General features: G+C 40.0%; 1 protein-coding gene and 1 long non-coding RNA gene across 3 annotated transcripts in view; one reads left to right on the plus strand and one right to left on the minus strand.

Annotated features, from left to right (window-relative positions):
* Positions 1-27615, minus strand: part of MROH8 (maestro heat like repeat family member 8) — a 58663-nt gene that overhangs the window by 16238 nt on the left and 14810 nt on the right. For both annotated transcript variants that reach the window (XM_025932656.2, XM_086702159.1), the window contains 10 exons: positions 25654-25733; positions 24533-24677; positions 18166-18261; positions 16573-16677; positions 12344-12479; positions 10714-10832; positions 9249-9401; positions 7472-7632; positions 2783-2918; positions 265-455 (listed from right to left, as the gene is read on the minus strand). In XM_025932656.2, the coding sequence (XP_025788441.2) occupies positions 265-455; positions 2783-2918; positions 7472-7632; positions 9249-9401; positions 10714-10832; positions 12344-12479; positions 16573-16677; positions 18166-18261; positions 24533-24677; positions 25654-25733 (1322 nt within the window). The remainder of the gene's footprint in view (positions 1-264; positions 456-2782; positions 2919-7471; positions 7633-9248; positions 9402-10713; positions 10833-12343; positions 12480-16572; positions 16678-18165; positions 18262-24532; positions 24678-25653; positions 25734-27615) is intronic.
* Positions 293-26940, plus strand: LOC147582723 (uncharacterized). Its single transcript, XR_015249454.1, has 3 exons — positions 293-336; positions 827-962; positions 26893-26940. It is a non-coding gene; the product is annotated as an uncharacterized LOC147582723 (long non-coding RNA).

Here is a 27615-nt window from a genome sequence, read left to right on the forward strand (position 1 = left end):
CACATTATAGCACTTCGTCTGAAAGAAAGTCATGGGCCACAGTGACACTAATGAATTTATACTGAGTTTACCTTGGCACCAATAAAACCAGACAACCAACCAGTGAGAGCCCAGAATAATTCCTGGGCATTTCATCTTGATGTCTCATGATAGTGGACTGTAAACTCTCCCACGATTGGGACCACATCTTGGCTATCCTTGTGTCTACCACAGCGCTGAGAGCTTAGTGTTAGTTAAGGTCAATGATATCACAAAAGGCAGTACCACAAAGGGGTGACCTGTGAAGACATCTCCTGTTCTGTGTACAGACCGCTTGGGATGGCGACATCAGACATGGTAAGGCCAATGCTGTGGTGTATCTGGATAAGCAGTGTCATGAGAAGCTGAGGGAAGAGTCGGAATGTAGCTGCTCGGAGCCTGTTTCCCACAAACACCTCATAAAGGGCGTCTGTTGCCTGTGGTAGAAAAGACACACCAGAGGGCTGAACACCTGTTAGCACTATCCCTTACTTGCTTTATCTGTGCTTGTGCCAGAACATGCTTTCTGGCTTTACTATCCCATAGGCAGAACAGTAGTGGTAAACGGTGCAGGGACATGAAAGTGAGGGGGAAAAGGAATAGGAGTACAATAGTTACTAAAAGTTACCCAAGAGTGAGGGGAGTCTAAAATCCAGAACCATAAAGGAAACTATTAACATATTTGACCACACACAAATATAAAACCATGGCAAAATTTGTAGTAAACATAGTTAGATTACAAATAACCTAGAGAAATCATTTGCACTGATGTGATGTTTTTAATATATAAAGTCCTTTTTTGTATCAGTAAGAAAAAAAAGGTAAAGGCTTGCTACTCAAAGTATGGGCCACACACCAGCAGCACTGGCATCGCCTGGGACCCGGTTAGAAATGGAGAAGCTCAAGCCCCACCCCAGACCTGCTGCATCAGAACCTACATTTCAGTAAGATCCCTAGCTGATTGTGGTTTGTGTGCATATTTTTATTTTTAAAAAAATTTTTAATGTTTATTTATTTTTGAGAGAGAGAGACAGAGCATGAGTGGGGGAGGGGCAGAGAGAGAGAAGACACAGAATCTGAAACAGGCTCCAGGCTCTGAGCTGTCAGCACAGAGCCCAACGTGAGGCTCGAACTTGGGACCGGCAAGATCATGACCTGCAAAGTCAGATGCTTAACCAACTGAGCCACCCAGGTGCCCTGGTTTGCATGCATATTAAATATGAGAAGCACTGGTACATAGAACATGAGCAGACAAGTCACAAAATATAAATGGCTACTTCACTCTCACCAATAACAAGATTGTAATCAAAATAATACTCTTTTTTTTACCTATCAGCTAGGCAACAATAAAAAGGCTAGGAATGCTCAGTGTGGTAAGGGTGTGGGTAAATGGGCATTCTCACATATGACTGGTAGAAGGGCAATGTTTTAGAGGACCATCTGGGAATTCTCAAAAGTTTAAATCAGCCCACCCCTTGACCTAGAAATTCCCCTACAATGGCCTTTATCCTAAGAAAATAATTGGATATGTATAACAGACTTCATGTGTGTGTGATTAAATTTATTATAGCACTGTTTTAATGGCAAAAGTTTAAAAATTGTCAAAATGTTCACTAATAGGAAACTTGGAAATGAAATAAATGGTTCTGTGCCATATTAAGTGTTACCTATTTTTAAAAAGGTAATAAAAATGAATGAGTTACTATGCAGCCATGAAAAGAATAACAGAGAGGCTTATGTTTTGACATGGAAAGTAGTTCATATACTGTTTAAAAAAGCAGATCATCAAACAGTACATGTAATTTGATCCTATTAATATATACATACAATTTTATAGACTAACATGATTAAAAATGTACCTTTGTCTGCCCTAACTCCTAAAACTACACTAAGTTAACATTATAGGGGTTTTTAAAAAGGTATAAATCCACAAAAACAAAGAGAATAGGAGAGAAGACTATGGCAGATTAAAGACGTCAGAATAATTTTGGAAGCTAAAAAATACATGTATGATAATAACTTAGGTCAGAGAGAGCTGAACCGTAAGCTGGTAGGAAAGAAAAGAAAGTAAAAAGTATATAGTGATAGTGGGGAAGGTTGTGTGTGTAGGAGTCAGAGAGTATATAGAAACTTTGTACTTTCTACTCAATTTTGTTGTAAACCTAAAACTTCTCTTTAAAAAGTATTAAAAGAAAAAGTGGGGGAAAGTATACCAAATACAAAAAAAATATATATGTATAAATAATTCTAGAAAGTTCATTTTTAGGAGATGATACAGCTAGGCTAAGAATGGTCTTTAGGTTTTTAAAAGATTTAAAAAAAAATCCAAAGAATATATGATAGAGATTATATGTGACGTGAAAACCTAAAATATTTACCTTCTGGTCCTTTACAGAAAAAGTTTGCCGACTTCTGCTCAAGGAGGACCTTTTCTGTTATTTATACTCTTCGGTATTATTTGACATTTTTTTTCACAAGTGTATATTACTCTTTTACTATGATGATACATATTTTTTAAAGGATAAAGGAACATTTAACCATACTGATTAAACTAAACTTCATTATACCATATTGATTCCTTCATTATCCCAAGCCCCCTCCATATTAATCCCTTGGCAGAGACATTGTAGATTTATAAATGGATGACAGATGCAAACTTTTGAGAGTGATGAGAAGGGATACTACAGATGGGGTGTTGGGCCAGTCATCCCAAGAGGGGGAGCGTATGGTGTTGAAGTTGGAAGGGCAAAGTTCAGTGGCTTACAGCAACAGCCATATAGGCCATCTTCTCGTGGGTGGGTGCATTATGGCATTTCTGCAACTTCCTCAGGAGTCTCCACAGAATCCAGGTGGTGCTGTGCAGTTTTACATCCAGAGTTCTCCACAATTCAGCCAGATGCCTGGAAATCCCAAAGAACAAGAGGGTTCAGGAGAATGGCTTATCCTAGGCCCACCATGACCATGACCTTCCTAAAATCTGGAATCCAATCTGCAAGTGATTTTCCTCTCTGCTCAGGTTTTCAGGCTATCAAAAGACTTACTCTCTGATTTCATAACAGTAAGTCCCAAGGTTTTATAATCTCAAATTCCCATGCCTCAGCATGGACTTCAAGACAAACTGGTCCTAATTGATCTTTTCAGATCCCTGTCACATATCTGCGCTCTAGCTACCCCAGACCATTCATCTTTACCAAACAATGGACTTTGACAACTCTACACGTCTGCTTATTGCCTGTCCTTAAACTGGAAGGCCCTTTCCCAAACGCTTCCCTGCCTGACAAAATCCTTCAAGGTCCAGCTCCAATGTCATCTCCTCTGTGAAACTTTTGCTGCTTCTTTACCATGTCTCTCATGAGAGTTCTCATAACACTTTCACAATTTCTTCTGTATAGAGCTTGCCTCGATCTTACACGTACTATTTTCAGTTCTTTGTATGTGTCCATCTGTTCCCTCTGAAGGCAGGGATTATATTTGGCTTTTCTTCTATGAACCCCTCAGGGTCTAGCACAATGCCAGGCTTACAGAAGGAATTCAAAGATATATTTATTCAATCCAGTCTATGGTCCTCAAGTTTTGGACAAGTCCAAGCTGAGAAATAAAGCTTTGATTCTCCTTACAGGAAGTCTCTTCTTTTATTTACTTACTTTAAAATTTTTACTACTGGACTTTTTATTTTTATTTTTTTTAAGTTTATTTATTTCTTTTGATAAAGAGAGAGAGAGAGAGCAGAAGGGACAAAGAAAGAGGGAGAGAATCCCAAGGAGGTTCCACACTGTCAGCTCAGAGCCTGAAGTGGGGCTCAAACTCACGAAATGCGAGATCATGACCTGAACCCAAACCAAGAGTCAGATACTTAAGCCACCCAGGTGCCCCCAGACTTTTTTTTAAGTTTACTTATTTATTTTGAGGGAGGAGGAGGGACAGAGAGAGAGAGAATCCAAGCAGGCGCCAAGCTATTAGCACAGAGCCTGACTCAGGCTTGAACTCACAAACTATGAGATCATGACCTTAGCTGAAACCAGGAGTCAGATGCTCAAATGACTGAGCCACCCAGGTGCCCCAGAAGAGATCTCCTCTTCTTTTTTTCTTTTTTTTTTAAATGTTTATTTATTTTTGACAGACACACACACACACACACACACACACACACACACACACACACAGCATGAGCGGGGGAGGGGCAGAGAGAGAGACACAGAATTCGAAGCAGGCTCCAGGCTCTGAGCTGTCAGTACAGAACCTGACACGGGGTTCGAACTCACAGACCGTGAGATTATGACCTGAGCTGAAGTCGGACGCTCAACCAACTGAGCCACCGAGGTGCCCCTCTTTTTTTGTTTTTTGTTTTAATTTTATTTATTCATTTCGAGAGAGACAGAGAGAGCAAGTGGGGGAGGGGCAGAGAGAGAGAGAGAGAGAGAGAGAGAGAGAGAGAGAACCCCAAACAGGCTCAGCACTGCCATCATAGCCCGATGCGGGGCTTGAACTCACGAAACGTGAGACCGTGACCTGAGCCGAAACCAAGTGTCGGATGCTTAACCGATTGGGCCACCCAGGCGCCCCAGGTCTCTTCTCGAAGAAAGATAGTGTGTAGGAACTTTTCTTCTTCTATAATTGACTCAAAGGTAGGGCCTGACATTTATATAAACACTGTAGAAGAGCATTATCAGGGGAACATTGGGAGTTACTCCTGGTTTTAACTCATTCTCTTATTTCCGGAATCTACTTAGGTATCTTTGTGTGCTACAGCAAGTATGGTCTTCCAACTGTCTATATCAGAATCACTGTAAAAATTGAGAGGCTTAAAGACTATTCCAACATTTCACTCCCTGATAATTTCACTCCTCTGATAATTCTCATCCACAAATAAAACAAATTGAGAAGGTCCTAAAGGACTCCTAAAGGGAAGGCCATAAAGGCAATATGAAATACTGAAAAGGCTCCTAGCTGGGGCAACAGATTGTAGAAAATGAACATTCCTTCTTGGGATGAAATTAAGAAATTCCTATATTTACCTATCCTTTTTTTTTCCTTCTTTGAATTCCCTAGGAAGTAAATGAAATAATTTGAGAAGCTATTTATTGTGAAAGAAGTGTTTCAAAAATGCTTTTGGTCTGTACATTTGTAAGTGCTGGGAATGCATCTGAATTAGGAAAACACATACATTAGCCTATAAGCCAATGGTTCACAAATTTTAGTGTGAAAAATACATCTGGAGAATTTGTTAAAACTACGGTTTCCCTCCAGTGATACTGATTCAGTGTTTTTTGTTTGCATCATCCCTTTGGGGGTATGCATTCATCAAGCTGTTTCATACCTTCCTTGTGTTTAGTTTTGCTATTCCTCCTGTCCAGAATGCCTTTTCCACTGCCCTGTCCCACCTTCTACTTGGCTAATTTACACTAAACACTTAGCTTGTGGCTGCCCTTCTTTTAAAACTCCCTCCCCAATCCTTCATCTAATTAAAAAATTTTTTTTTCAACGTTTATTTATTTATTTTTGGGACAGAGAGAGACAGAGCATGAACGGGGGAGGGGCAGAGAGAGAGGGAGACACAGAATCGGAAACAGGCTCCAGGCTCCGAGCCATCAGCCCAGAGCCTGACGCGGGGCTCGAACTCACGGACCGCAAGATCGTGACCTGGCTGAAGTCGGCCGCTTAACCGACTGCACCACCCAGGCGCCCCTCCTTCATCTAATTAAATCACCTCCTACAGGAGCTTCCACAGAACTCTTTTATTTTGCTTTGGAGTCCTCTGTTATTCGTCTAGGTCTGCTATCAGACTGTGTGCTGCTCCAGGACAGGGCTTGTGTCCTATCCCTTATTTCTACAGGCCCAATAGCACCTTGGACATAGTAGTTGCTTTGCACAGACTCCTAAGAACAATCCCCCAGTTAAACCAACTCTTGTTCCAAGAGCTAGAACAATAAAATTATGCTAAAATTATACTTTAAAATGATTAAGTATATTTAATATTTTGTATGAAATCATAAGTTTCATATAAGAATCTATATTTAATATTTTGTATGAAATCATAAGTTTCATATAAGCTGAAGCAAGCAGTAAAGGTTTAAAAATAATGGATTACAGAAATATACAAAATAATATTTTTTTAAAAAATTGTATGAACTCTTTTTTTTTTTTTTTTTTTGCATGGGTAAACATCTTCCTTTATTCGACTTAGTGGTAAAGTGTCTTAAGTTCAGCTTACAGAAAACATCAGCACTGCACCAAGACATTGTGAGAATCATTCATTGAAAGTGGTTTTCAAACAGTTTAAAGCTAAGAAATCTTGGGGCGCCTAGGTGGCTCAGTCGGTTGGGTGTCCGGCTTCGGCTCGGGTCATGATCTTGCGGTTTGTGGGTTCGGGCTCCGCACTGGGCTCTGTGCTGACAGCTCAGAGCCTGGAGCCTGCTTCGGATTCTGTGTCCCCCTCTCTCTTCGCCCCACCCCTGCTTGTGCTCTGTCTTTCTCTGTTGTTTAGAAATAAATAAACATTTTAAAAATTAAAAAAAAAAAAAGCTAAGAAATCTTTTTTTCAAATATAATAATTACCCAGAATCACAATATATAAAGCAGACAAAAAGAGATGCTGCTCTTGTCTGGCTGGCTCAGTTGGTAGAGCATGAAACTCTTGATCTTGGGGTGGTGAGTTTAAGCCCCACCCTGGGCACAGAGCTTACATTAAAAAAAAAAAAAAAAAAAGATGCTGCTCTGATAAAGGAAGTGGGGGCCTAGAATCTTCTCATAATGCTTCATTATCTTCCCCATAGGGATCTCCTGGAACTTTCAGGGTGCTTCCAACTCTGAAAGCCACAATTGTATGTAAAAAAGCATCTTGTTTTATTCTCTATGTGATTTATTCCTATTTATGGATATATTCATATTTTCTTTTTTATGTATGTATGTTTTGGCTAAATCTTTCTCAAGTGCATTACAGATAATCATGATATTCACCCCTAAATAACTTCAGCTTTGATATCCTAAGAATAAGAACATTTTTCTGTATAACCACATTATCATTTCACACCTAAGAAAATTACATTAATTCAGTAATCTATTACAGAGTTTATACTTAAATTTCCTCAAAATTTTCTTTTACAGTTTATGTTTTCATCCAGGATCCAATCAAGTTCATGTATTACATTTGGCTTTATCTCTTTGGTGCCTTTTTATCTAGAACAGTGACCCCAGCACATTTTTCTTTCATAACATTAACTTGTTTGAAGAGTTTAGTCCAGCTATCTTATACAGTGTTCTTCATTCTGGATTTGTTGGATTGTTTCTTTATGTTTATGCATTATATTCTGACTTATATTGTCGGTTATCTGTCTATATCTTATCTCTTCTACAAGAATATCATTCGATTTTTGAGGGCAGCCATGTTCCACAATACCAGGGGCTGTGTCACACACTCCAATTTCATTTAGAGAACAGCACTAGGTTCTGTTACCTGTCATATGGTACTGGATGACACAGAAGGTGGCTGATCACTATATCTGTGTACTTGGGCCTGGAGATAAACAAACTCACAGTATTTATGATTTGTTGGCGGACTCTAGGCTGGCTGATTATGGATAGCCGGGCACAGATCACTCCCATAATTTCTGGCACCTGAAGAAGGAAAAGAAAGCACTAAGACCTTGATCCTATGGGACAATGATGGTTACTGAGGATATTGTGGCTATTTCTGAAAGATTCAGGGGGTGACAAGAATGTTTAGTATTTAAAAACTACCTACAATAGATCTTTATGTATGTATATGTATATAAAAATATTTAGAAGAACTTACACACAAAGATATTAATAATGTGACTTTGAATGATGGGATATTGATTTTTTTGCTTACATATTTTTCTAATTTCTCCTCAATGACTATGTATTGATTTTATAATAAACCAAACTAGTAAAAGTGTTCCAAGGAAGTTGGGATTTTTTTCTGCTCTGACTCTGACAATGCCAGAGGAGTCTATACTTGCCTTTCACCCAGAGATGTCTACCATCTCTGGAAACAGGAGCCACTGGATTTTGGCGCAATTTTTTTTCTTGGCCTTCTCTGCCCACCCATAGACTCATGGCTTCAAGTCTCTGTGGAAATGTCAGCTTCTCAGAAAGGCAGTCCTCAGCACCCTCATATAAAATGGCTTTCATTATCACCAGTTGCCAGAGCCGCTTTTAAGCTGGCATGTGATGCAATTCTGGCCAATGAAACATGGGAAAAAAAATCTACCGGAGGCTTTTGGGAAACACTTTCCTCCCTGATTAAAGGGACAAAAGGAAAGCAGTATCTTTCTTGTTTGCTGGATACAGTCTTATCTGTACATAAAGTCTGGAACTGCTGTGACCACCTTATGACTATGTGAACAGGCAAAGTGGCAGATGGAAAAGCCCCTGGCTCTTTGATAACACTGTCGACTGGCTGAGCCAGTCCTAGAAAATACTTCACTTCCAGGCTTCTTATTGTATGAGCAGACAAACCCTTTAAACTTCAGCTGTGTGCAAGCCACTCAGAGTTGGTCTTTTTTACAGCTGAAAGCTGATGCAAGGGCCCATCTCACCATGTTCTCATCACGTTGTTCTTTTTGTATCTTTGCTATTTTAATAGGTTAAAAGTCGGTTTTCATCATTTTAAAATTAACATTTATTGTTATCAAAGTGTAACATGTACACAATTTAAAAAGTCCGGTGCTATTTCAAGGCTCTCTCCTGCCTGTTCCCCAGACCTGCTCTCCAGGGACTACTACTTTACCCCTTTTATCGCTTTCAGTTGTCCTCCCATATTGCTAAATGATATAATTACAGTGTTGTTTCTTGATGTATCAACTATAGATACACTTAAATAAAATCTCTTGATTTTAAGCTAAGTTGGTCTCCTTTGATGATTGCTCATGGCTTGCTTTTCAAAAATTTGGCACCTTGAATTGACCTGGATGAGGATCTAAGTAGAAGTTACCATTCTCATAAGTGCTAATGATATCTTCCCTCAAAACTATTCTATTCTGGAAAACATGGAGCACATCTTGGATTTTAAAACTATCCATCCCTAGTTGCATACAAGTGACTGTTTTCATTACATGCTTGTTGAAGGGGACTCCACTGAACAATGGACCCTGGGCCAACAGTGGTTACTCTCCATTGAACAGGAGTAGCAGAAGAGACCTTAGTAACTGCAAGAGGGGAGAGCATTTGCCGATATTTCAAACCCAGGAAACGACCACTGAGCTTTTTACCTTCTCAAATCGGGACTCTGCATTTTTCACCAATGTTATCAGTAATTCTCCTGCTGATTTTTGGGTGCACGGATGTTTCAGATTTTTCAGGCCATCCAATATAGTCATTACAAACTGGCAGAGCTCGTTTGAATTGAGAAACACTTCAAAGACCTGAAATGATTTAGAGAAAATGAACTTCCAGGAAACTTAGTACAATAGAAAGAACCCTGAATAAGAAATATTATGTTAATTTTGTTGAGTTAATTAGAGAGGCATACAAATATGGACAAGGCTGTTTATTTCGGTCTTGTTTACAAAAGTGAAAAACTGGAAGCAGGTGCAAATGTCCACTGCTAGGGTCTGTGCATGGCCTTTTACAGTTCTGATTTTTAGAAAGAGGTTTTATTACCAAGATCCTCATAAAGAATCACCTTTTATAGGAACAGAACTAAAATAAAGGCCTTAGTGCTATACAGCTCACAGGGTCCCAGACATAGCTAAAATACCTTGGCTGGTGATGATATAGTCAAAGAATGTTTCATTCTGTTTCTCATTGTGCTTGGTGGTGTATAAAGTCCTTCACATGATTATAATACGTGTAATCTACTAGGCACTTACTATATGACAGGCACTAAGCAAAGGGTTTTCCATACAATATCTCCTTTAACACTTACAACCCAATTTTTACAGATCCCCTGTACAGATGAAACGGATGCACAGGGAATTTAAATTACCTGACACCTTAGACCCTACCTGAGTAAATCTGTAGGTTTTCTTTTTTCCCCATCTGCTAACATAGTGCCTGATACCTATATTTGTTCAATAATGGATACATATATTAATTAAAAAATGTATAGCTTGTTGGGTCAACTACACTCTCTAGCAGCTCCTTTTTGTGACAAGAATCTACATTTGCAAGAGGCTGGCCAAAGTTAGAAGAGCAATCAATGAGAGCAAAGCCTGTCTGAAGAGATATTCAAACAGTGATACTGGCCCCACTGACAGGCTGACCTAAACCATTAAACTAACGGGGCCAGCTGTATAACAGTCACAACCATGGCGCCTCGTCTCCAAACTGTGGAATGATTAGAGAGGAAATTCTGCAGGCAATCTTGTATGTTTAGTTTTCTTCTTCTTTTTTTAATGTTTATTTATTTTTGAGGCTGGGAGGGGCAGAAGGAGAAGGGGACAGAGGATCTGAAGCAGGCTCCGTGCTGACAGCAGAGAGCCTAATGCCACGGAGGGCTCGAACCCAGGAGCCACGAGATCATGGCCTGAGCCGAAATCAAGAGTTGGACACTTAACTGACAGCCATCCATGTGCCCCTTGTATGTTTAGTTTTATAAGAAATTAGAACTTTTACCCAAGTGGCTTTACCTACCATTTTATATTCTCATAAGAAAATGTATGAGACTTCTGGTATTTCCCATCCTCTCCCACGTGTCCAGTTATCTGTCTTTACATCTGCAGCCATTCTGATTACCTGGGCAATTTTGAAGGGACAACTGTAGAACTGATTAATACTGTAGAGTTCTAGGAGTTCTTGACACTTTTTCATTGCTCTCCTCAAGCTTGGGTGATCTTTCTTGTCATGAGTGACATCTGAGAAGAAAACATGGAATATTAATATTTTCTGGCTTATGTCTTTCTTATTGAGTTTGCAAGTCTGGTCGATCCCCAGGCTGAAGTGAATCCAAAGATCTCACTCTTCTTATCTTTTCCACTTGGATAAGAGTGTCTGGGGGAAGGAGCGTGTGTTAATCTGAAGGCTGATTTTTCCCCCTCTGTGGTCAGACAATATATCAAAAGGGCTTAAAGAAAAAGAAAAGAGCTTTTTTGAGAACAGAGCTTTTGAGTGATTTGAGAGTATAACTGAGACACACTAAACCATTCCCCCATTGGTGAGGACTTTTGAGGGGTCTCCTTATGAAGCTTAGGTCCCCATAAAAAATTGCACACTTTCACGATGTCTGATAACTCCAACATCAGAAATCTTTCTGTGTCTAGTTTTGCTGATTATTGAGCCTGCCAGTACTCCCTCACAGTGCCTTGTTTTCATGTTGCTCTGTGACTCGTGTTTGCTGGAAATTATCTATGGGAAGTCTTTGAGTATCTGGTTGAGGATACAGAGTCTCCACCTGGAAAATAAACTCTTTCGGGGAAGCAACTTTGTCTGTCTTGTTCACCAACGCACCTAGAATAGTAAGTGCTTCATAAATATTTGTTGAATGAATAATCAGTTGTATTTTCTTGGCTATATATGTCTTGGTAGACATTCCTCATACTCAGAGCTGCCCAGAGATGTGATTGCTGTTTTGGGAAGCACAGAGTTTCCTTATCCTGGGGATGAGCAAGCCCAGGCAGGGTAATCCTTGGTGGGAGTAGATTAGACTGAGATTCAAATACTGGGGGCACTGGGCTAGATATCTTCTAAAATCTCTCCTACCTGGGGGCAGTCAGTGATTCATTCCTTGACTGCAATGACCCTCTTTCTATTTTTCAAACTCCTCAAGTTCATACCTGTTGTTTCCTCTGCCCAATATGCTCTTCCTACATCTTCATCTGGCTAATGTTTCTTATTTTTCAGGTTATCTCCAGAGAGGCCTTTGCCGAATGCCACAGCTAGATGGGATTCTTCCTCATGGCCCCTGCAATTTCCCTGTAGCAGATTTCTTTATTTATAATTACAGAGTTATTTGTTGATTCTTTGATTGTCTGATTCCCCCACTAGACAATGTGTTATACAAGGATTGGACCACTTGTGTTCTGGTTGCCATTAGATCCTAAGTGCTCAGAAAACGTTTATGGGATAAATAAATAATAATGAAGGCCCAGATGATGGCAGAACTTCCACTTCTGACCAAACTAACTTACTTTAACAAACTTTAGTTTGTACATGAGGCTACATGTTTAGCTATTTCAACTCCATGGCCATGCAGATGGCTGACACTAATGGATCATCCAGGGTTCTGATTCAGGTTATCAAGTCAATGTTGGTTCATCTATGCTTGTGGACTATGTGCCTTTCTCTTTGAAAACCACCATAAAAAGTCTTTCTAGAATATAGGGAATGAGGGCACAAGGAGAACTGGCTGCCATCAGCAGTGCCTTACACTTCAGCCTCAGCGTGATATGCAGTAGGTAGTGCGTGCCCTCTGCAGCCTCCTCAGCTACCTCTTTCACTGGGTCCCCACACAGTAGTGCCATCAGAGCCACCAGGCGCCCAAGCCTTTGGAATTGCAGTGGAAGCTAGTTAGGAAGAAAAAGAAAAATACCATTAGCATACGGGTGCATTTGATGCCTTAGATTTGAGTTACTGAAAAGTAATTCTACTTCCACCCTCTGCTCAGGAAAGTGCAAGAGTCACATGCAGCCCTTAGATCTCTTTAGGGTAAACACTGAACATGTGTGGATACACTATGTCCATCAGGTGGTATTAAATAGGACAAATTCTAACCTAAGTCAGCAGTCTAAAGAATGAACAAGCTTTATATATACAGGTGTTCGTTCTAGTACTATTTTTAAAGACATACTGGAAATAATTGTCCAATAGTAAAGAGAACTATGGTGTAACCACTTTAGGAATACAGCCATTAGGAGTCAAGTATCCTAGGAATTTACAGTAAGGTGGGAAAACGTACTAGTCTGCTAAGTGAAAAAGTTGGATGCAAAGTTGAGGTGCACTATTTAATAAAACTAAAAAATGTATTTACTGATATTTTACCTTATTATGGGAAAAAAGGTAGCTGGAAAAAACCATACCAGAAAAAGAAATATAATTTAAAATAGTAAAAAAAGGAAATTATAAAAAAGATTAAAAGAAAAGATAAATGTGAAGAATTTGGTTGCATGCAGAATGCATAATCATTTGCTCAAGGCAGGACACAGAGCTAGGTTCTGAACTTTCTCAGGGCTAATGTGGAGGTACGTACAATGTCCCACATAATATGATTCACATTGCCTAGAAGATAAGAAGCAAATACCCATGCAGAGGAAGCACAACTGTTCTTAGGACTGAAGCAGAGAGAAATTCCTCATGTGGCTCTTTAGAGAAATGGACTGAGATATTGCGAACAACAGCCTGTTTCACCTATTTACAGTCAACACAGCAACACATACACACAGCCATGTAATGTCTTTCATTCACTGATAGAACCTTCATTCACCCAATCAACAAATCCTGAGTGTACTTATAAACCAGGAACTGGTTATGAGGATGACACTTAGGGCTAAGGCACTGTAACTGGCACTGGCAATACAAGCTGTGAACAAAAGACAATATCCTGTTCATGGAGATGATATTCTAGTTGGAAGAACATAAAATAGCAAAGAAGTAAATTTTTTTTTTAAGTAGTCTTCACGCTCAGCGTGGAACCCAGTGTGGGGCTTGAACTCATGACCCTGACATCAAGACCTGAGCTGAGATCAAGAGTTGGATGCTTAACCGACTTTGACCAAGAAGTAACATTTGTTACGTGTTAAATGGTGATAAATGCTATGATGAAGAAAAATACACAAAAAAGGACAGGAATTGCTATTTTAGGATTATCAGGGAAGACCTCACTCACGTTGAAATGAAGGATGCAGCCATGTAGATATCTGGGAGAAAAGCACTCCTGGTGGAAAGAATAGCAAGTGCAAAGGGAAAGGAGTGTGTTTGGTGTTTCAGAGGAACAAACAGGTTAGGTAGACTGGAGCAAAGTAAACAAGCTAAAAAACAAAAGAAATAGGAGGTAGATTAGGTATAGGGTATAGCAACTTAGAGAACACTGTAAGAATTTTGACTATTTTTCTGTGTAAGATGGTAAGCCATTGGGAGTTTTAATGCTTATTTATTTTTGAGAGAGGGGCGCCTGGGTGGCTGAGTCGGTTAAGCATCCGACTTCGGCTCAGGTCATGATCTTGTGGTTCGCGAGTTCGAGCTCTGCATTGGACCCTGTGCTGACAACAGAGAGAGAGAGAGAGAGAGAGAGAGAGAGAGAGAGAGAGAATGCAAGCAGGGGAGGGGCAGAGAGAGACACACAGAATCTGAAGCAGACTCCGGGCTCTGAGCTGTCAGCACAGAGCCCAGTGTGGGGCTCAAACTCAAGAACTGCAAGATCAGACCTGAGTTGAATCAGCTGCTCAACTGACTGAGCCACCCAGACGCCACAGTCATTGGAGAGTTTTGAACAGAGAAGGCACATGAGCTGATTCACACTTATTATTCAGTGCATATTTAATTAAGCATTTACTGTGTGGCATATTCTGTGTTAGGCACTGGGGATGCTGTAGTGAATAAGACAAGCATAATCACTGATGGAATTTACATTCTCTAAGAGAGAAAAAGATAGTAAATCAATAAAGAAACAATCAAACAAGATAATCTCTGATCTTAAGAATCCCTAAGAAGGAAAGAGAGTGATAAGACAGAGCATAAGTATATATCTATTTGTAAGCAAAGGCCTTTTTGAGGTGGAAACATTTGAACTAAGCACTAAAGAATGAGAAGGAGTTAGCTATGTGAAGAGTTGGGGAAAGTCATTCCAAGCAGAGGGAAGTAGTAGGTGCAAAGGCCATGAGGCAGGAAGGACTTTATATGGTAAGGAATATAAAGGAGGCCAGTGTGGCCAAAGTAAGTCAGCAAATGCAAGGGGACAGGTAGGAGTTGGATTGTATAAGATCTTGTATTCTAGGAACAGCTGGAAATCACTGGATCAAAAGAGTGACATGGGTTTCAAGATAATAACTCTGGCTACATGTAGATAACTAGAAGGAACTAAAGTGGAAGCCCCCAATCCATCACATTCATGCAGCAAATGTTTTCAGAAGGAATAAAGACAATTGTTATGTCTGGATGACAATAACTCAATAAAGTTGGTTTAAGAAAAGCTATGGACCTTCCTCAGGAAACTCTAGAAGACTCCACTGCACAAAATTCTGCCTATAGCTTCCTGGATGTTCACAGACTCCAATGGCACCTATATTTAGCAACCTTGTATTGCCACTTCTCCCTAGGAAGAAAACACTAAGGATGATCTCCAGGGCCTATAGAAAGATTATATATAAGAGATCATTTGAAACTCTTCTTAAAATTTTTTTTAATGTTTTATTTATTTTTGAGACAAACAGAGACAGGATGCGAGCAGGGGAGGGGCAGAGACAGGGGGAGGCACACAATCTGAAGCAGGCTCCAGGTTCTGAGCTGTCAGCACAGAGCCTTATGTGGGGCTTGAACCCATGAACCGTGAGATCAAGACCTGAGCTGAAGTCAGATGCTCAGCCAACTGAGCCACCCAGGTGCCCCTGAAACTCTTCTTTGGTCTGCAGCCAAAATTAGAGGTTGAAGCATGTAGAAAGAAGACCAACGTGATGACAGAATAGTAGGGTAGTCAGGGATGGCTGCATTGACCCGAGAGAAAAAAGAAAGTAGCATAGTTTGAGGGACTGAACTTACTTTAATAAGGAGGTGGAAAGCTTGGATTTATTTCCAATGTGAGAAATAAAAAAGTTAATGGAATGCTGTCCTTTTAATAAGCATGGCTGTTAGAATGTTTATACCAAAGACAAAATCTCTACGAAAAAAATCTAGCATTAGGACCTAGCATTCCTCACTAACTTCTCTTCCAATTAGATTGGAGAAATGATGGCTGGAGACAGAAGCTCTAGTGCCTGGAAGATCTACTAGGAAAGAGCAAAAAGATTCACAGATTAAAAAAGGAATAGATCCCGGAAAGAGGATCTTAGTTTTGATGAACTCTTTTCAGGAGTTATGGGAAAGCATTCAGAACTGAGAAGTGAGTGAGTGAAAGAGACAAATGAGAGGATTTAAAAAGAGGTGCCACAGAACCTTCTTCTGTAGGATGCTGGGAGATATTTAGGGGCTCCTAAGTAGCTCAGTCAGTTAAGTGTCTGACTCTGATTTCGGCTCAGGTCACGGGACTGAGCCCTGCATCAGCTCAGCACTGGGCATGAAGGCTTCTTAAGATTCTGCCACTTCCCCCACCCTCAAAAAAGTTGATTTACTTACATTTGCTGTTTGACTTTATTAATTCAAATATGACACTGCCCAGAGTCTAGGCCACTGTTACATTTATTTACTCACTATTCAAAAATATTTGCTATGTTATTATGTTCTAGCTCTTGTGTTAAGCAACAGGGATGCAAAATTAATAAACGTGGTACCTGGCCTCAAACCGCTCAAATTTTAGAGGGGCAGATACGTGAATAATGCTAAGTGCTATGGTATTATACATGGAGCACCAAGAAGTCATCAGTTTGGGAAGTCATACATAGGAGGGGAAATAGGCAGTAGTAGGGTGGCTATGGATCCTTCTTCCTGTGTGACTGAAGGGCTGCTTACCTTCAAGCTGAGATGTCTGGATGAGCACTTTAGAACTTCAGCCATGCTGACTGCGGCCCGTTCCCGCTCATGGTCTTTGGTTGATTGTAACCAGGGGTCCATTTGCTGTGAAAAAATAGAGGGAGACTAAATGGTTTACCAGAATGATTTGGGATAACATCTTTATTCTGTTTAGAAGAAAATATGGAGAGAGAATTTCTACATGTCACCACTGTATCTGAAAAGGTCTTCCTAAATGACCAGTTAGGGTTGTAAATGAAAGCGGTGCAAAGGCAAACAAGGCATAAAGACCTGGGGTCAGATGGGCTGGCTTCTACAGAGGCTTATTTTCTAGACTTATTTTTCCCTTCATCCCACTTTCTTCCATTATTTATCCTATTCTCCTGTGTTTCTAGCCTTCTGAAATCTCTTCGGAAGGAAAAGAAAATCAAGGCTGTGGTATTAAAGAACTCTGAGGATGAGAAATTGCATCTGCTTGTAACAGTCAGGGAAGGATTCCCAGAGAAGAAAACAGTCATAATTAGGAACTTCATAAAGGTTACATTTCATGGCCCCATGTGGCAAAAAAAAAAAAAAAAAGAAAAAGAAAAAGAAAAAAAAAGTGGCATTTTAGGTAGAAGAAACAGCTTGGATAAAGCTGCCAACATAGGAAAGTACAAGGCACAACTGGATAAAGGAGAGAAAGCCAATATGGCTGGAGTGCTGATTTACAATATAAGAGGAAGGAGAAATAAGGTGAAGGTCAGTTGTGGCAAAGATAAATGTCCATCTGCACTTAGGCACAGATGATTCCTAATAGCTTAAAGGGCTATTCCTTTAAGGGATATCTGCATTTTAATAAGGGGCAAGAGGAGTAGATGCTTGAACTGCAGTGAATGCATTCCAATGAGCAAATTCCTAATGATGGAATGGCATACGCTGGAATGGGTACAGGTGAGGACAGGGCGTTATCAATGACCTTGAATCCTGCCTGGTAGGCACCTATTTACTCATTCATGAGGCTCACTCTGTTCTCTGGTCACTGACTGAAACATTGCTATGGTAGTAAGCAATAGTAATTTAAGGAATAATTATAGCAACCTTTTAAATCACATATTGAAGGCCATTTATTCAATACTCACTGTAATTACTATTTCAATTTAAAAGTAATGAGACTCTGAGAAGGCTCATTTCTGCTGAATTTATAACCACTGAATGACACAGAGTCAGAATTTGAACCCAAGTCTGACTAAACACTGATAGCTGATACTCTTTTTAATTTTTTTTTAATGTTTGTTTATTTTGAGAGTGGCGGGGCGGGGGGGGTGAACACAAGCAGGGGAGGGGCAGAGAGGGAGCAAGAGAGAATCCCAAGCAAGCTCCATGCTGTCAGCACAGAGCCCAATGCAAGGCTTAATCAAACAAACTGTGAGATCGTGACCTGAGCCGATATCAAGAGTCAGATGCTTAACCGACTGAGTCACCCAGGCGCCCCAATAGCTGATACTCTTAACTATTATGCTATCTCTTAAAACTTAATCCTTTCACATTTTTGTCTTCCACTTTCACCAGTTAATAAAAATAGTTTCCCCTTCTCTCTGATATCCTATTTACCTTAAAAATGGTGTCGAGATTTTCCAAATGTGGGTCTTTTACTACCAAACTCTGGAGCATCTCAGAGAATGCCTGAAGTGTCTGCCTGTAGAGAGACTGAAAAGGCATAGGATCGGTGATGCCCCCTCCCCCACACCCCCACCACGAAGTTCCCCAACACTATACTTTTTTTGCTTCTTTTTTTTTTTTTTTTAAATTTTTTTTTTCAACGTTTATTTATTTTTGGGACAGAGAGAGACAGAGCATGAACGGCGGAGGGGCAGAGAGAGAGAGGGAGACACAGAATCGGAAACAGGCTCCAGGCTCCGAGCCATCAGCCCAGAGCCCGACGCGGGGCTCGAACTCACGGAGCGCGAGATCGTGACCTGGCTGAAGTCGGACGCTTAACCGACTGCGCCACCCAGGCGCCCCCTTTTTTTGCTTCTATATAGAATTTTACTTTTTTTTTTCTTTCCAAGTTTTTATTTCAATTCCTGTTAGTTAACAGAGTTTAATATTAGTTTCAGGTGTAAATTTAGTGATTCATCACTTCCATACAACACCCAGTGCTCACCCCAACAAGTGCCCTGCTTAATGCCCATCACCCATCTAGCCCAGCCCCCCCTCTGCCAGTAACACTGTTTCTTCTCTATAGTTAAGAATCTATTTTTTGGGGGGCCTGGGTGGCTCAGTTGGTTGGGCATCCAACTCTTGACTTCAGGTCATGATCTCATGGTTCATGAGTTCAAGCCTTACATTGGGCTCTGTGCTGACAGCATGGAGCCTGCTTGGGATTCACTCTCTCCCTCTCTCTGTCCCTCCCCAGCTTGCATTCTCTTTCTTAAAAATAAATATAAACACTTATTTAAAAAAAAAAAAAAAAGCCGGTTTCTTGGTTTTCATCTCTTTTCCTTCCCTCCCATGTTCGTTTGCTTTGTTCCTTAAATTCCACATATTAGTGAAATCATATGGTATTTGTTTTTCTCTGACTTATTTCACTTAGCATAATTCTAACTCCATCCACATCTTTGTAAATGGCAAGATTTCATTCTTTTTTATGGCTGAGTAATATTCCATTGTGTGGTGTGTGTGTGTGTGTGTGTGTGTGTGTGTGTGTGTAGACACACCACATCTTCTTTATCCATCTGTCAGTCTATGAACATTTGGGCTCCTTCCATAATTTGGTTATTGGTGATAGTGCTGCTATAAACATCAGAGTGCATGTATCCCTTTGAAACTCTATTTTTGTATCCTTTGGGTAAATACCTAGAAGTGCAATTGCTGGATCATAGGATAGGTCTATTTTTTTTTAATGTTTTTATTTTTAAGCAATCTCTTTACCCAACATGGGGCTTGAGATCAAGAGTCACATGCTCTTCCAACTGAGCCAGCCAGGTGCCCTGTAGGGTAGTTTTATTTTTAACTTCTTAAGGACCCTTCATACTGTTTTCCAGAATGGCTGCACCCATTTGCATTCCCATGAACTACAATGTACACTTTTAAGGCTCCATTATCTTTGAGGAAAGGCACAGAACCAATGTAAAAGTACTGGTAGGCAGTTTGTGAGCTGAGGTGAAATAATATATTCACTTTATTTATTTTCTTTTTTTATTATTTTTTTTACATCACGTCATAGTTAACATATAGTGTAATAATGATTTCAGGAATAGAATTTAGTTATTCATCACTAAACACTCAGTGCTCATCCCAACAAGTGCCCTCCTTAATGCCCCTCACCCCTTTAGCCCTTCCCCCTACCCAACACCCGGCCAGCAGTCCTCAGTTTGTTCTCTATATTTAAAAGTCTCTTATGGTTTGTCTCCCTCTGTGTTTTTATATTATTTTGCTCCCCTTCCCTTATGTTCATCTGTTTTGTATCTTAAATTCCACATGAGTGAAGTCATATGATATCTGTCTTTCTCTGACTTATTTCGCTTAGCATAATACATTCTAGTTCCATCCACGTTATTGCAAATGGCAAGATTTCATTATTTAAAAAATTTTTAACATTTATTTATTTTTGAGAGACAGAGAGAGACAGAGCACAGCAGGGGAGGGGCAGAGAGAGAGGAAGACACAGAATCCGAAGCAGGCCCCAGGCTCGGAGCTTCCAGCACAGAGCCTGACATGGGACTCGAACCCACGAACCATGAAATCATGACCTGAGCCGAAGTTGGCACTTAACCAACTGAGCCACCCAGGCACCCCAAGATTTCATTCTTTTTGATTGCCGAGTAACATTCCACTGTGTGTGTGTATATATACAATGCATATTATATATACATATATATATGTATGTGTATATATATATATATACACACACACCTGTATATATATATATATATATATATATATATATAAAATGAATGTTTTTTTATATATATATATATACATATATATATATATACACACACACACACACCACATCTTCTTTATCCATTCATCAGTCAATGGACATTTGGGGTCTTTCCATACTTTGGCTATTGTCGATAGTGCTGCTATAAACATTGGGGTGCATGTGCCCCTTCAAATCAGCACTCCTGTAAACTTTGGATAAATACCTAGTAGTGCAATTGCTGGGTTGTAGGGTAGTTCTCTATTTTTAATTTTTTGAGGAGCCTCCATACTGTTTTCCAGAGTGGCTGCACCAGTTTGCATTCCCACAGCAGTGCAAAAGGGTTCCTCTTTCTCCACATCCTCGCCAACATCTATTGTTGCCTGAGTTAATTTTAGCCATTCTGACAGGTGTGAGGTGGTATCTCACTGTGGTTTTGATTTGTATTTCCCTGATAATGAGTGATGTTGAGCATTTTTTCATGTGTCTGTTAGTCATCTAGCTGTCTTCCTTGGAAAACATGTCTTTTGCCCATTTCTTCACTGGAGTATTTGTTTTTGGGATGTTGATTTTGATAAGTTCTTTATAGATTTTGGATACTAATCCTTTATCTGATATGTCATTTGCAAATATCTTCTCCCATTCCATCTGTTGCCTTTTAGTTTTGCTGATTGTTTCCTTCGCTGTGCAGAAGCTTTTATCTTGATAAGGTCCCAATAGTTTTGTTTTGTTTCCCTTGCATCTAGAGACATGTCAAATAAGACATTGCTTTGGCCGAGGTCAAAGAGGTTGTTGCCTATTTTTTCTCCTCTAGGATTTTGATGGCTTCCTGTCTTACATTTAGGTCTTTCATCCATTTTGAGTTTATTTTTGTGTATGGTGTACGAAAGTGGTCCAGGTCCAGGTTTTGCATGTTGCTGTCCAGTTTTCCCAACACCATTTGCTGGAGAGACTGTCTTTTTTCCATTGGATATTCTTTCCTGCTTTGTCACAGATCAATTGGCCATAAGTTTGTAGGTCCATTCTGGGTTCTCTATTCTGTTCCATTGATTTATGTGTCTGTTTTTGTGCTAGTACCATACTGTCTTGAAGATTACAGCTTTTTAATACAGTTTGAAGTCTGGAATTGTGATGCCTCCGGCTTTGGTTTTCTTTTTCAGGATCACTTTGGCTATTCAGGGTCTTTTCTGGTTCCATACAAATTTTAGGATTCTTTGTTCTGGCTCTGTAAAGAATGCTGGTGTTATTTTGATAGCGATTGCATTGAATATGTAGATTGCTTTGGGTAGTATCAACATTTTAACAATATTTTTTCTTCCAATCCATGAGCATGGAATGTTTATCTATTTTTTTGTGTCTTCTTCAATTTCTTTCATAAGCTTTCTATAGTTTTCAGTGTATAGATTTTTCACCTCTTTGGTTAGGTTTATTCCTATGTATTTTATGGGTTTTGGTGCAATTGTAAATGGGATCAATTCCTTGATTTCTCTTTCTGCTGCTTCATTATTGGTGTATAGAAATGCAACCGACTTCTGTACATTGATTTCATATTCTGCGACTTTGCTGAATTCATGGATTAGTTCTAGCAGGTTTTTGGTGAAATCTTTTGGGATTTCCACACAGAGTATCATGTTGTCTGCAAAGAGTGAAAGTTTGACTTCCTCCTTGCCGATTTGGATGCCTTTTATCTCTTTATGTTGTCTGATTGCTGAGGCTAGGACTTCCAATATATGTTGAATAACAGTGCTGAGACTGGACATCCTTGTCATGTTCCTGACCTTAGGGGAAAGCTCTCAGTTTTTCCCCATTGAGGATAATATTAGCAGTCGGTCTTTCATATATGGCTTTCATGATCTTGAGGTATGATCCTTATATCATATATAGGATCCATATATCCTTTTCTTGAGGGTTTTTTTTTTTTATCAAAAAGGACACTGTATTTTGTCAAATTCTTTCTCTGCATCTATGACAGGATCAGGTGGTTCTTATCCTTTTTTTAAATTAATATAAGGTATCATATTGATTGATTTGCAGATTTTGAACCAGCCCTGCATCCCAGGAATAAATGTTACTTGATCATGGTGAAATATTCTTTTAATGTATTATTAGATCCAGTTGGCTAGTATCTTGTTGAGAATTTATGCATCCATTTTCATCAGAGAAATTGGTCTGTAGTTCTCCTTTTTATTGGGGTCTTTGGTTTTGGAATCAAGGTAATGCTGGCCTCATAAAATGAGTTTGGAAGTTTTCTTTCCATTTCTATTCTTTGGAATAGCTTCAAAAGAATAGGTGTTAACTCTTCTTTAAATGTTTGGTAGAATTCCTCTGGAAAGCCATCCAACCCTGGACTTTTGTTTGTTGGGAGATTTTTTATTACTGATACAATTTCCTTACTGGTTATGGGTCTGTTCAAATTTTCTATTTCTTCCTGTTTGTTTTGGTAATTTATATGTTTCTAGGAATTAGTCCATTTCTTCCAGATTGCCCATTTATTGGCATATAATTTCTCATAAAATTATCTTATTATTGTTTATATTTCTTCAGTGTTGGTTGTGATCTCTCTTCTTTCATTTGTGATTTTATTTATTTGGGTCCTTTCCTTTTTCTTTTTGATCAATCTGGCTAGGGGTTTATCAACTTTGTTAATTCTTTCAAAGAACCAGCTCCTGGTTTCATTGATCTGTTCTACTGTTTTTTTGATTTTGGTATCATTGATTTCTGCTCTGATCTTTATTATTTCCCATCTTCTGCTGGTTTGGGGCTTTCTTTGCTGTTCTTTTTCTAGCTCTTTAAGGTTAGGTTCTGTATTTGAGACCTTTCTTCCTTCTTTAGGAATGCCTGGATTGCTATATACTTCTCTCTTATGACTGCCTTCTGCATCCCAGAGGTTTTGGGCTCTTGTGTTTTCATTTTCATTGGGTTCCATGTACTTTCTAATTTCCTCTTTAATTTCTTGGTTAACCCATTCATTCTTTAGTAGGATGCTCTTTAATCTCCAAGTATTTATGGTCTTCCCAAATTTTTCTTGTGGTTGATTTCAAGTTTCACAGCATTGGGGTCTTGAAATATGCAAGGTATGATCTCGATCTTTTTGTACTTGTTGAGGGCTGATTTGTGTCCCAGTATGTGATCTATTCTGGAGAATGTTCCATGTACAATATATTAATTTTAAATAGACATTTCAGCCTTATTGGGAACACAGTTAACCGATTCTAACTACAGTTGGGAAATTAGGGTCATCAAAATAGTTTTAAAGTGTGACTTGTGACTTTTTCTGACATCTTGCATTTTTTTTAAAGTGATCTCTACTCCAAACATGGGGCTTGAACTCATGACCCTGAGATCAAGAGTCCCCTGCTCTACAGACTGAGCCAGCCAGGTGCTCCTTCTTTCTGACATCTTGAAACAAAGGGGACTTAAGTCCCCTTTGGCAACTGCTTTACCAACCAGTTTACTAGCTGCAGATGAAAATCAAGGCCTTTGCATTTTTTTTCCCTCTCTGCCTGAAAGCTTCCCCTTCAGAGATATTCATACCATCTTTTCAACAGTCCCTTCATCAGGAAGACTTTCCCTAACCACCTACGTAAAAAAGCCCCCGTGCCTCCCAATCACACTACTCTTTATCCTCCTCTTTCCCTGTTTTATTTTTTTCATAGCACTTTACTACCACCAGATATGATAATCAGTGGTTTGTATCTCTGCACTGGGATGTAAGCTCCCCAGATTAGAGAGTGTAGTGTTGTATTTCTGTTGCCTCTCATGATACTTAGCACATGATAATCCTAAATATCTGCCAAGAATATGGGCCATTCCCACCTACTTCAAAGTCAAAAGCCAAGAGAAAAAGAAAGAAAGAAAGAAAGAAAGAAAGAAAGAAAGAAAGAAAGAAGACAAAGAGGAAAAAAAAGCTATTTAATTTAACTCCCTATTTTATTCACCAGATTTGGCTTAAATGAGTTTTGGCTGGTTCCAAAAAATCAAATGCACTATCAAAGGCCATGATCAGCTGACGCTGTGGATGGCACGTTATTAAAGCAAAGCATGAGTTACTACCTCTGTGTTGTAGGATCCACTTGGCACGATTTCCTCCAGCTGGGTAAGAGTCTTTACAGGGGGCAGAGTGATTATACTTTTTGTGAGAAGACTGAAAAAGTCAGCTCGATCTTCAGAGCCAAGTAGCAAATGGACATCTTGGTAACTAAAAAAAGACAGTTTGGGAGTAGTGAGCTGGGAAGAATCTGATTTGACATTGATAAGCAGGGATCAAAGTAACCCAAGAAGAAGGGGTGGACCAATTGGTGTATCATTCTGATGGAAGAGACAAATGGCGTGCTTGTTAGCCTGTTTAGACAAATCTCATAAAAGGTTAGAGGAAGAGTTTCAGGGCTCAGAGGCTCCATCCTTCTCCCCTCTCCCTCCCCGCCTTCCCAAGAGGTTACTGGAGTGACATCCTTCCAGGGTTTTTCCAGTTCAACCATGGAGAAAAGCCTGCTACAGTCTAACATAGTAAACCACAACTTGCCAAAGGGTGTTCTGCTGAACATTTGTTAGTTTGGAGAATGGTGGGTTGGGCCAAGTTCAAAAATACTTTTCAACTACAGGGGTGAGTGAGTGGCTCAGTTGGTTGACTCCTGATTTCAGCTCAGGTCATAATACCAGGGTCGTGGGATCAAGTCCTGCATCAGGCTCTGTGCTGAGTGTGGAGCATGCTTAAGATTCTCTCTCTTTCCCTCTGCCCCCCTCCCCTGCTTGTGCTCTCTCCAGATATATAAAAAATAAATATGAAAAAAACTTTACAGGATTTCTTGGGATCGTTAATAAGTTAGTATGCCATACAAATCTCCAAGAAAGACAAACAGCAGGCCCCTCCAAATTTCTTGGACTATGGAACCGTACTGTCATGAAACATAAATGAGAGTAACTTTCCAATGAATATACTTTGGACAAAACTGAACTCCAAAGAGGTTCCAATAAGGTCTTTCAGATATGGACGGTAGCATATATGAAATCAAATTTCTTACACACACACACACACAAAACATGGATTTGGCTTCCCCTTCCCTATATAAACTGTTTGCAAAAGTTCAAAATATGGAACATGTCAGTTGGCTCTGGTATTGACCCTGAATGAAAAACTGGGGCATGTGTAGTGGGCGGGGGCATATGGGTATCACCTGAGGTCAGCAATGGTGACAAAGACCTCCTGGTGCACAGGGCTGAAGAGAGAATGCAGAAGCTCCTCTTCTACCAGCACCTGCAATGAGAAGGAAAGAACTTTAAAGAGTCAAGAATGTGCCAAGTCCTTGGGCCAGATGATCAGAAATGTAGATGGCCTTCAAGAACAACAGCAGGAACTTCATCGGGCCCTGCTCCTTTGTTCCACAGGACTGGCAGCAGGACAGTGGCCAGGCTAGAAGATTATTCTCTGGAGCCAGAGCCTGAGGCCTGGCTCTGCCTCTTACTAGTCATTTGAGCTGACACAGGTTATTTAACCTCCTGTATCTCAGTTTCCTCATCTGTAAAATGAGGTGGTAACAGTACTATTTGCCATCACAGGGTGGTTGTGGATACTAAAGGAGCTAGTTCATAATACTTAGTAGCCCTTGATAACTGTTAGTGTCTGTTATTCATCATTTTTATTACTTGTGATTATTTCCAGCTGAGGCATCTGAACCCCTGTTTCTACTAAACAGCACTCTGCTATAGTGCCTAATATTATTATGTTGGCTGTCCTAGAAAAGGACTAGCTTTCCAAAGTCCACACTGGCAGAGGGAAAGCTGCCTTGCTTTGTTGGAAATATCTGCAGAGTGACAGAGAAGAAAAAACAGAGATGTTAGGAGCTAGACAGCAGCTGAGTTTGGGCACTGGCTCTGCCACGCACTCCGTGTGCGACCCTGGATGTATTAACTTCCCTGGGCCTGACTTTCCTTATCTGTATAGAGATTCGTCTCAGGAGCTGATATAAATAGCAAATGTAAATGGTTGTACTGGAAGCCTTGTTGGATTGTCTAGCCAGACTCTTTGGAAACTGGGTCATAGGAATGGGTACCTCACAGCCATGTTTCTGCTAAGTCGTCCTGTCCCACTAATCCCAGCTTATCCAGAAAGGAGTACACACTAAGGTAAATTAGATTCTTTGTCTCAGCACTCTGGAATTGAGACCACGAGCTTCAATCTCAGTGTAGCTGGCCTATTAAGAGGAGAATATTTTAAATTTGGGAACACTGTGCCCTATGAACAGGGTAACAGAGAGGGAGAATTTGGGGAAGAGAGGGGAGGGGGAGACACAGAGAGAAATGAAAATGTATGCAAAGGAGCAAAGATAAGAGATGGAGAGAAAGTTCTGAGTATGTGAACTCTGGGAGCACTCAGTTCTCAGAACTAAGAACAAATCTCCCCTTTTGTGTTTCAGCTGCCTCGAGTGGATGTCTCTTACCTGCCACCAAAAAGCCTCACCGGGAACTTAGAATAGTGTCCAGGAGGCAGTGCTCAATAAATATTACTGTGTTCTCTTTCTTGACCCTTCCCAACTTTTCTCCTTCTCTTCTCACTTTCCAACGCTGGTCAGATTTTGCTGGTGGCCTGATGCTCTTCCTTATTTCCTCAAGGAGTTCACTTAATTTTATGGCTTTATAGTCTAGAAGGGACAAAGCATAAGACTCTGCCTTCAGCCCCCCAGGGCTTTCCTTGCCCACATCTAGTTATCTCAAGGGCATCACCACTAAGATCACTGCTATGACCTGAAAACTTGGTGTTTAAAAGTGAGTTCATTATCTTTCCCCTCAAAGGACACACCTTCCCAGCATTCCATTGTTATCAATGGTGCTCTTTCCCAGGGCTCATAAAAGACATGATTTCTTTTTCTGCTTTATTCATTTCCCACATGCAATCAATCATGATGATAGCCACTGCCTGCTCTGCACAATATCTGATTCTCCATTCCTGCAGCCACACCCCTCACACTGGATGAAGGCAGCGCCTCGTAACTAAACCACCAGGCCTACAATCCCTTTTTACAATCAGTTGGGTATGAAAGTCTTATTATTTGTTCACAATTATGCTAACCACTATAGGGAATTCAGAAGTGAGAGGCTATTTTTTGTTTGTAAAGTATTTGTGTAGTAGAAACCTCTTG

This window comes from Puma concolor, chromosome A3 (genome assembly GCF_028749965.1).
Source record: "Puma concolor isolate L17-30 chromosome A3, mPumCon1.1.hap2, whole genome shotgun sequence".
Taxonomy (NCBI): domain Eukaryota; kingdom Metazoa; phylum Chordata; class Mammalia; order Carnivora; family Felidae; genus Puma; species Puma concolor.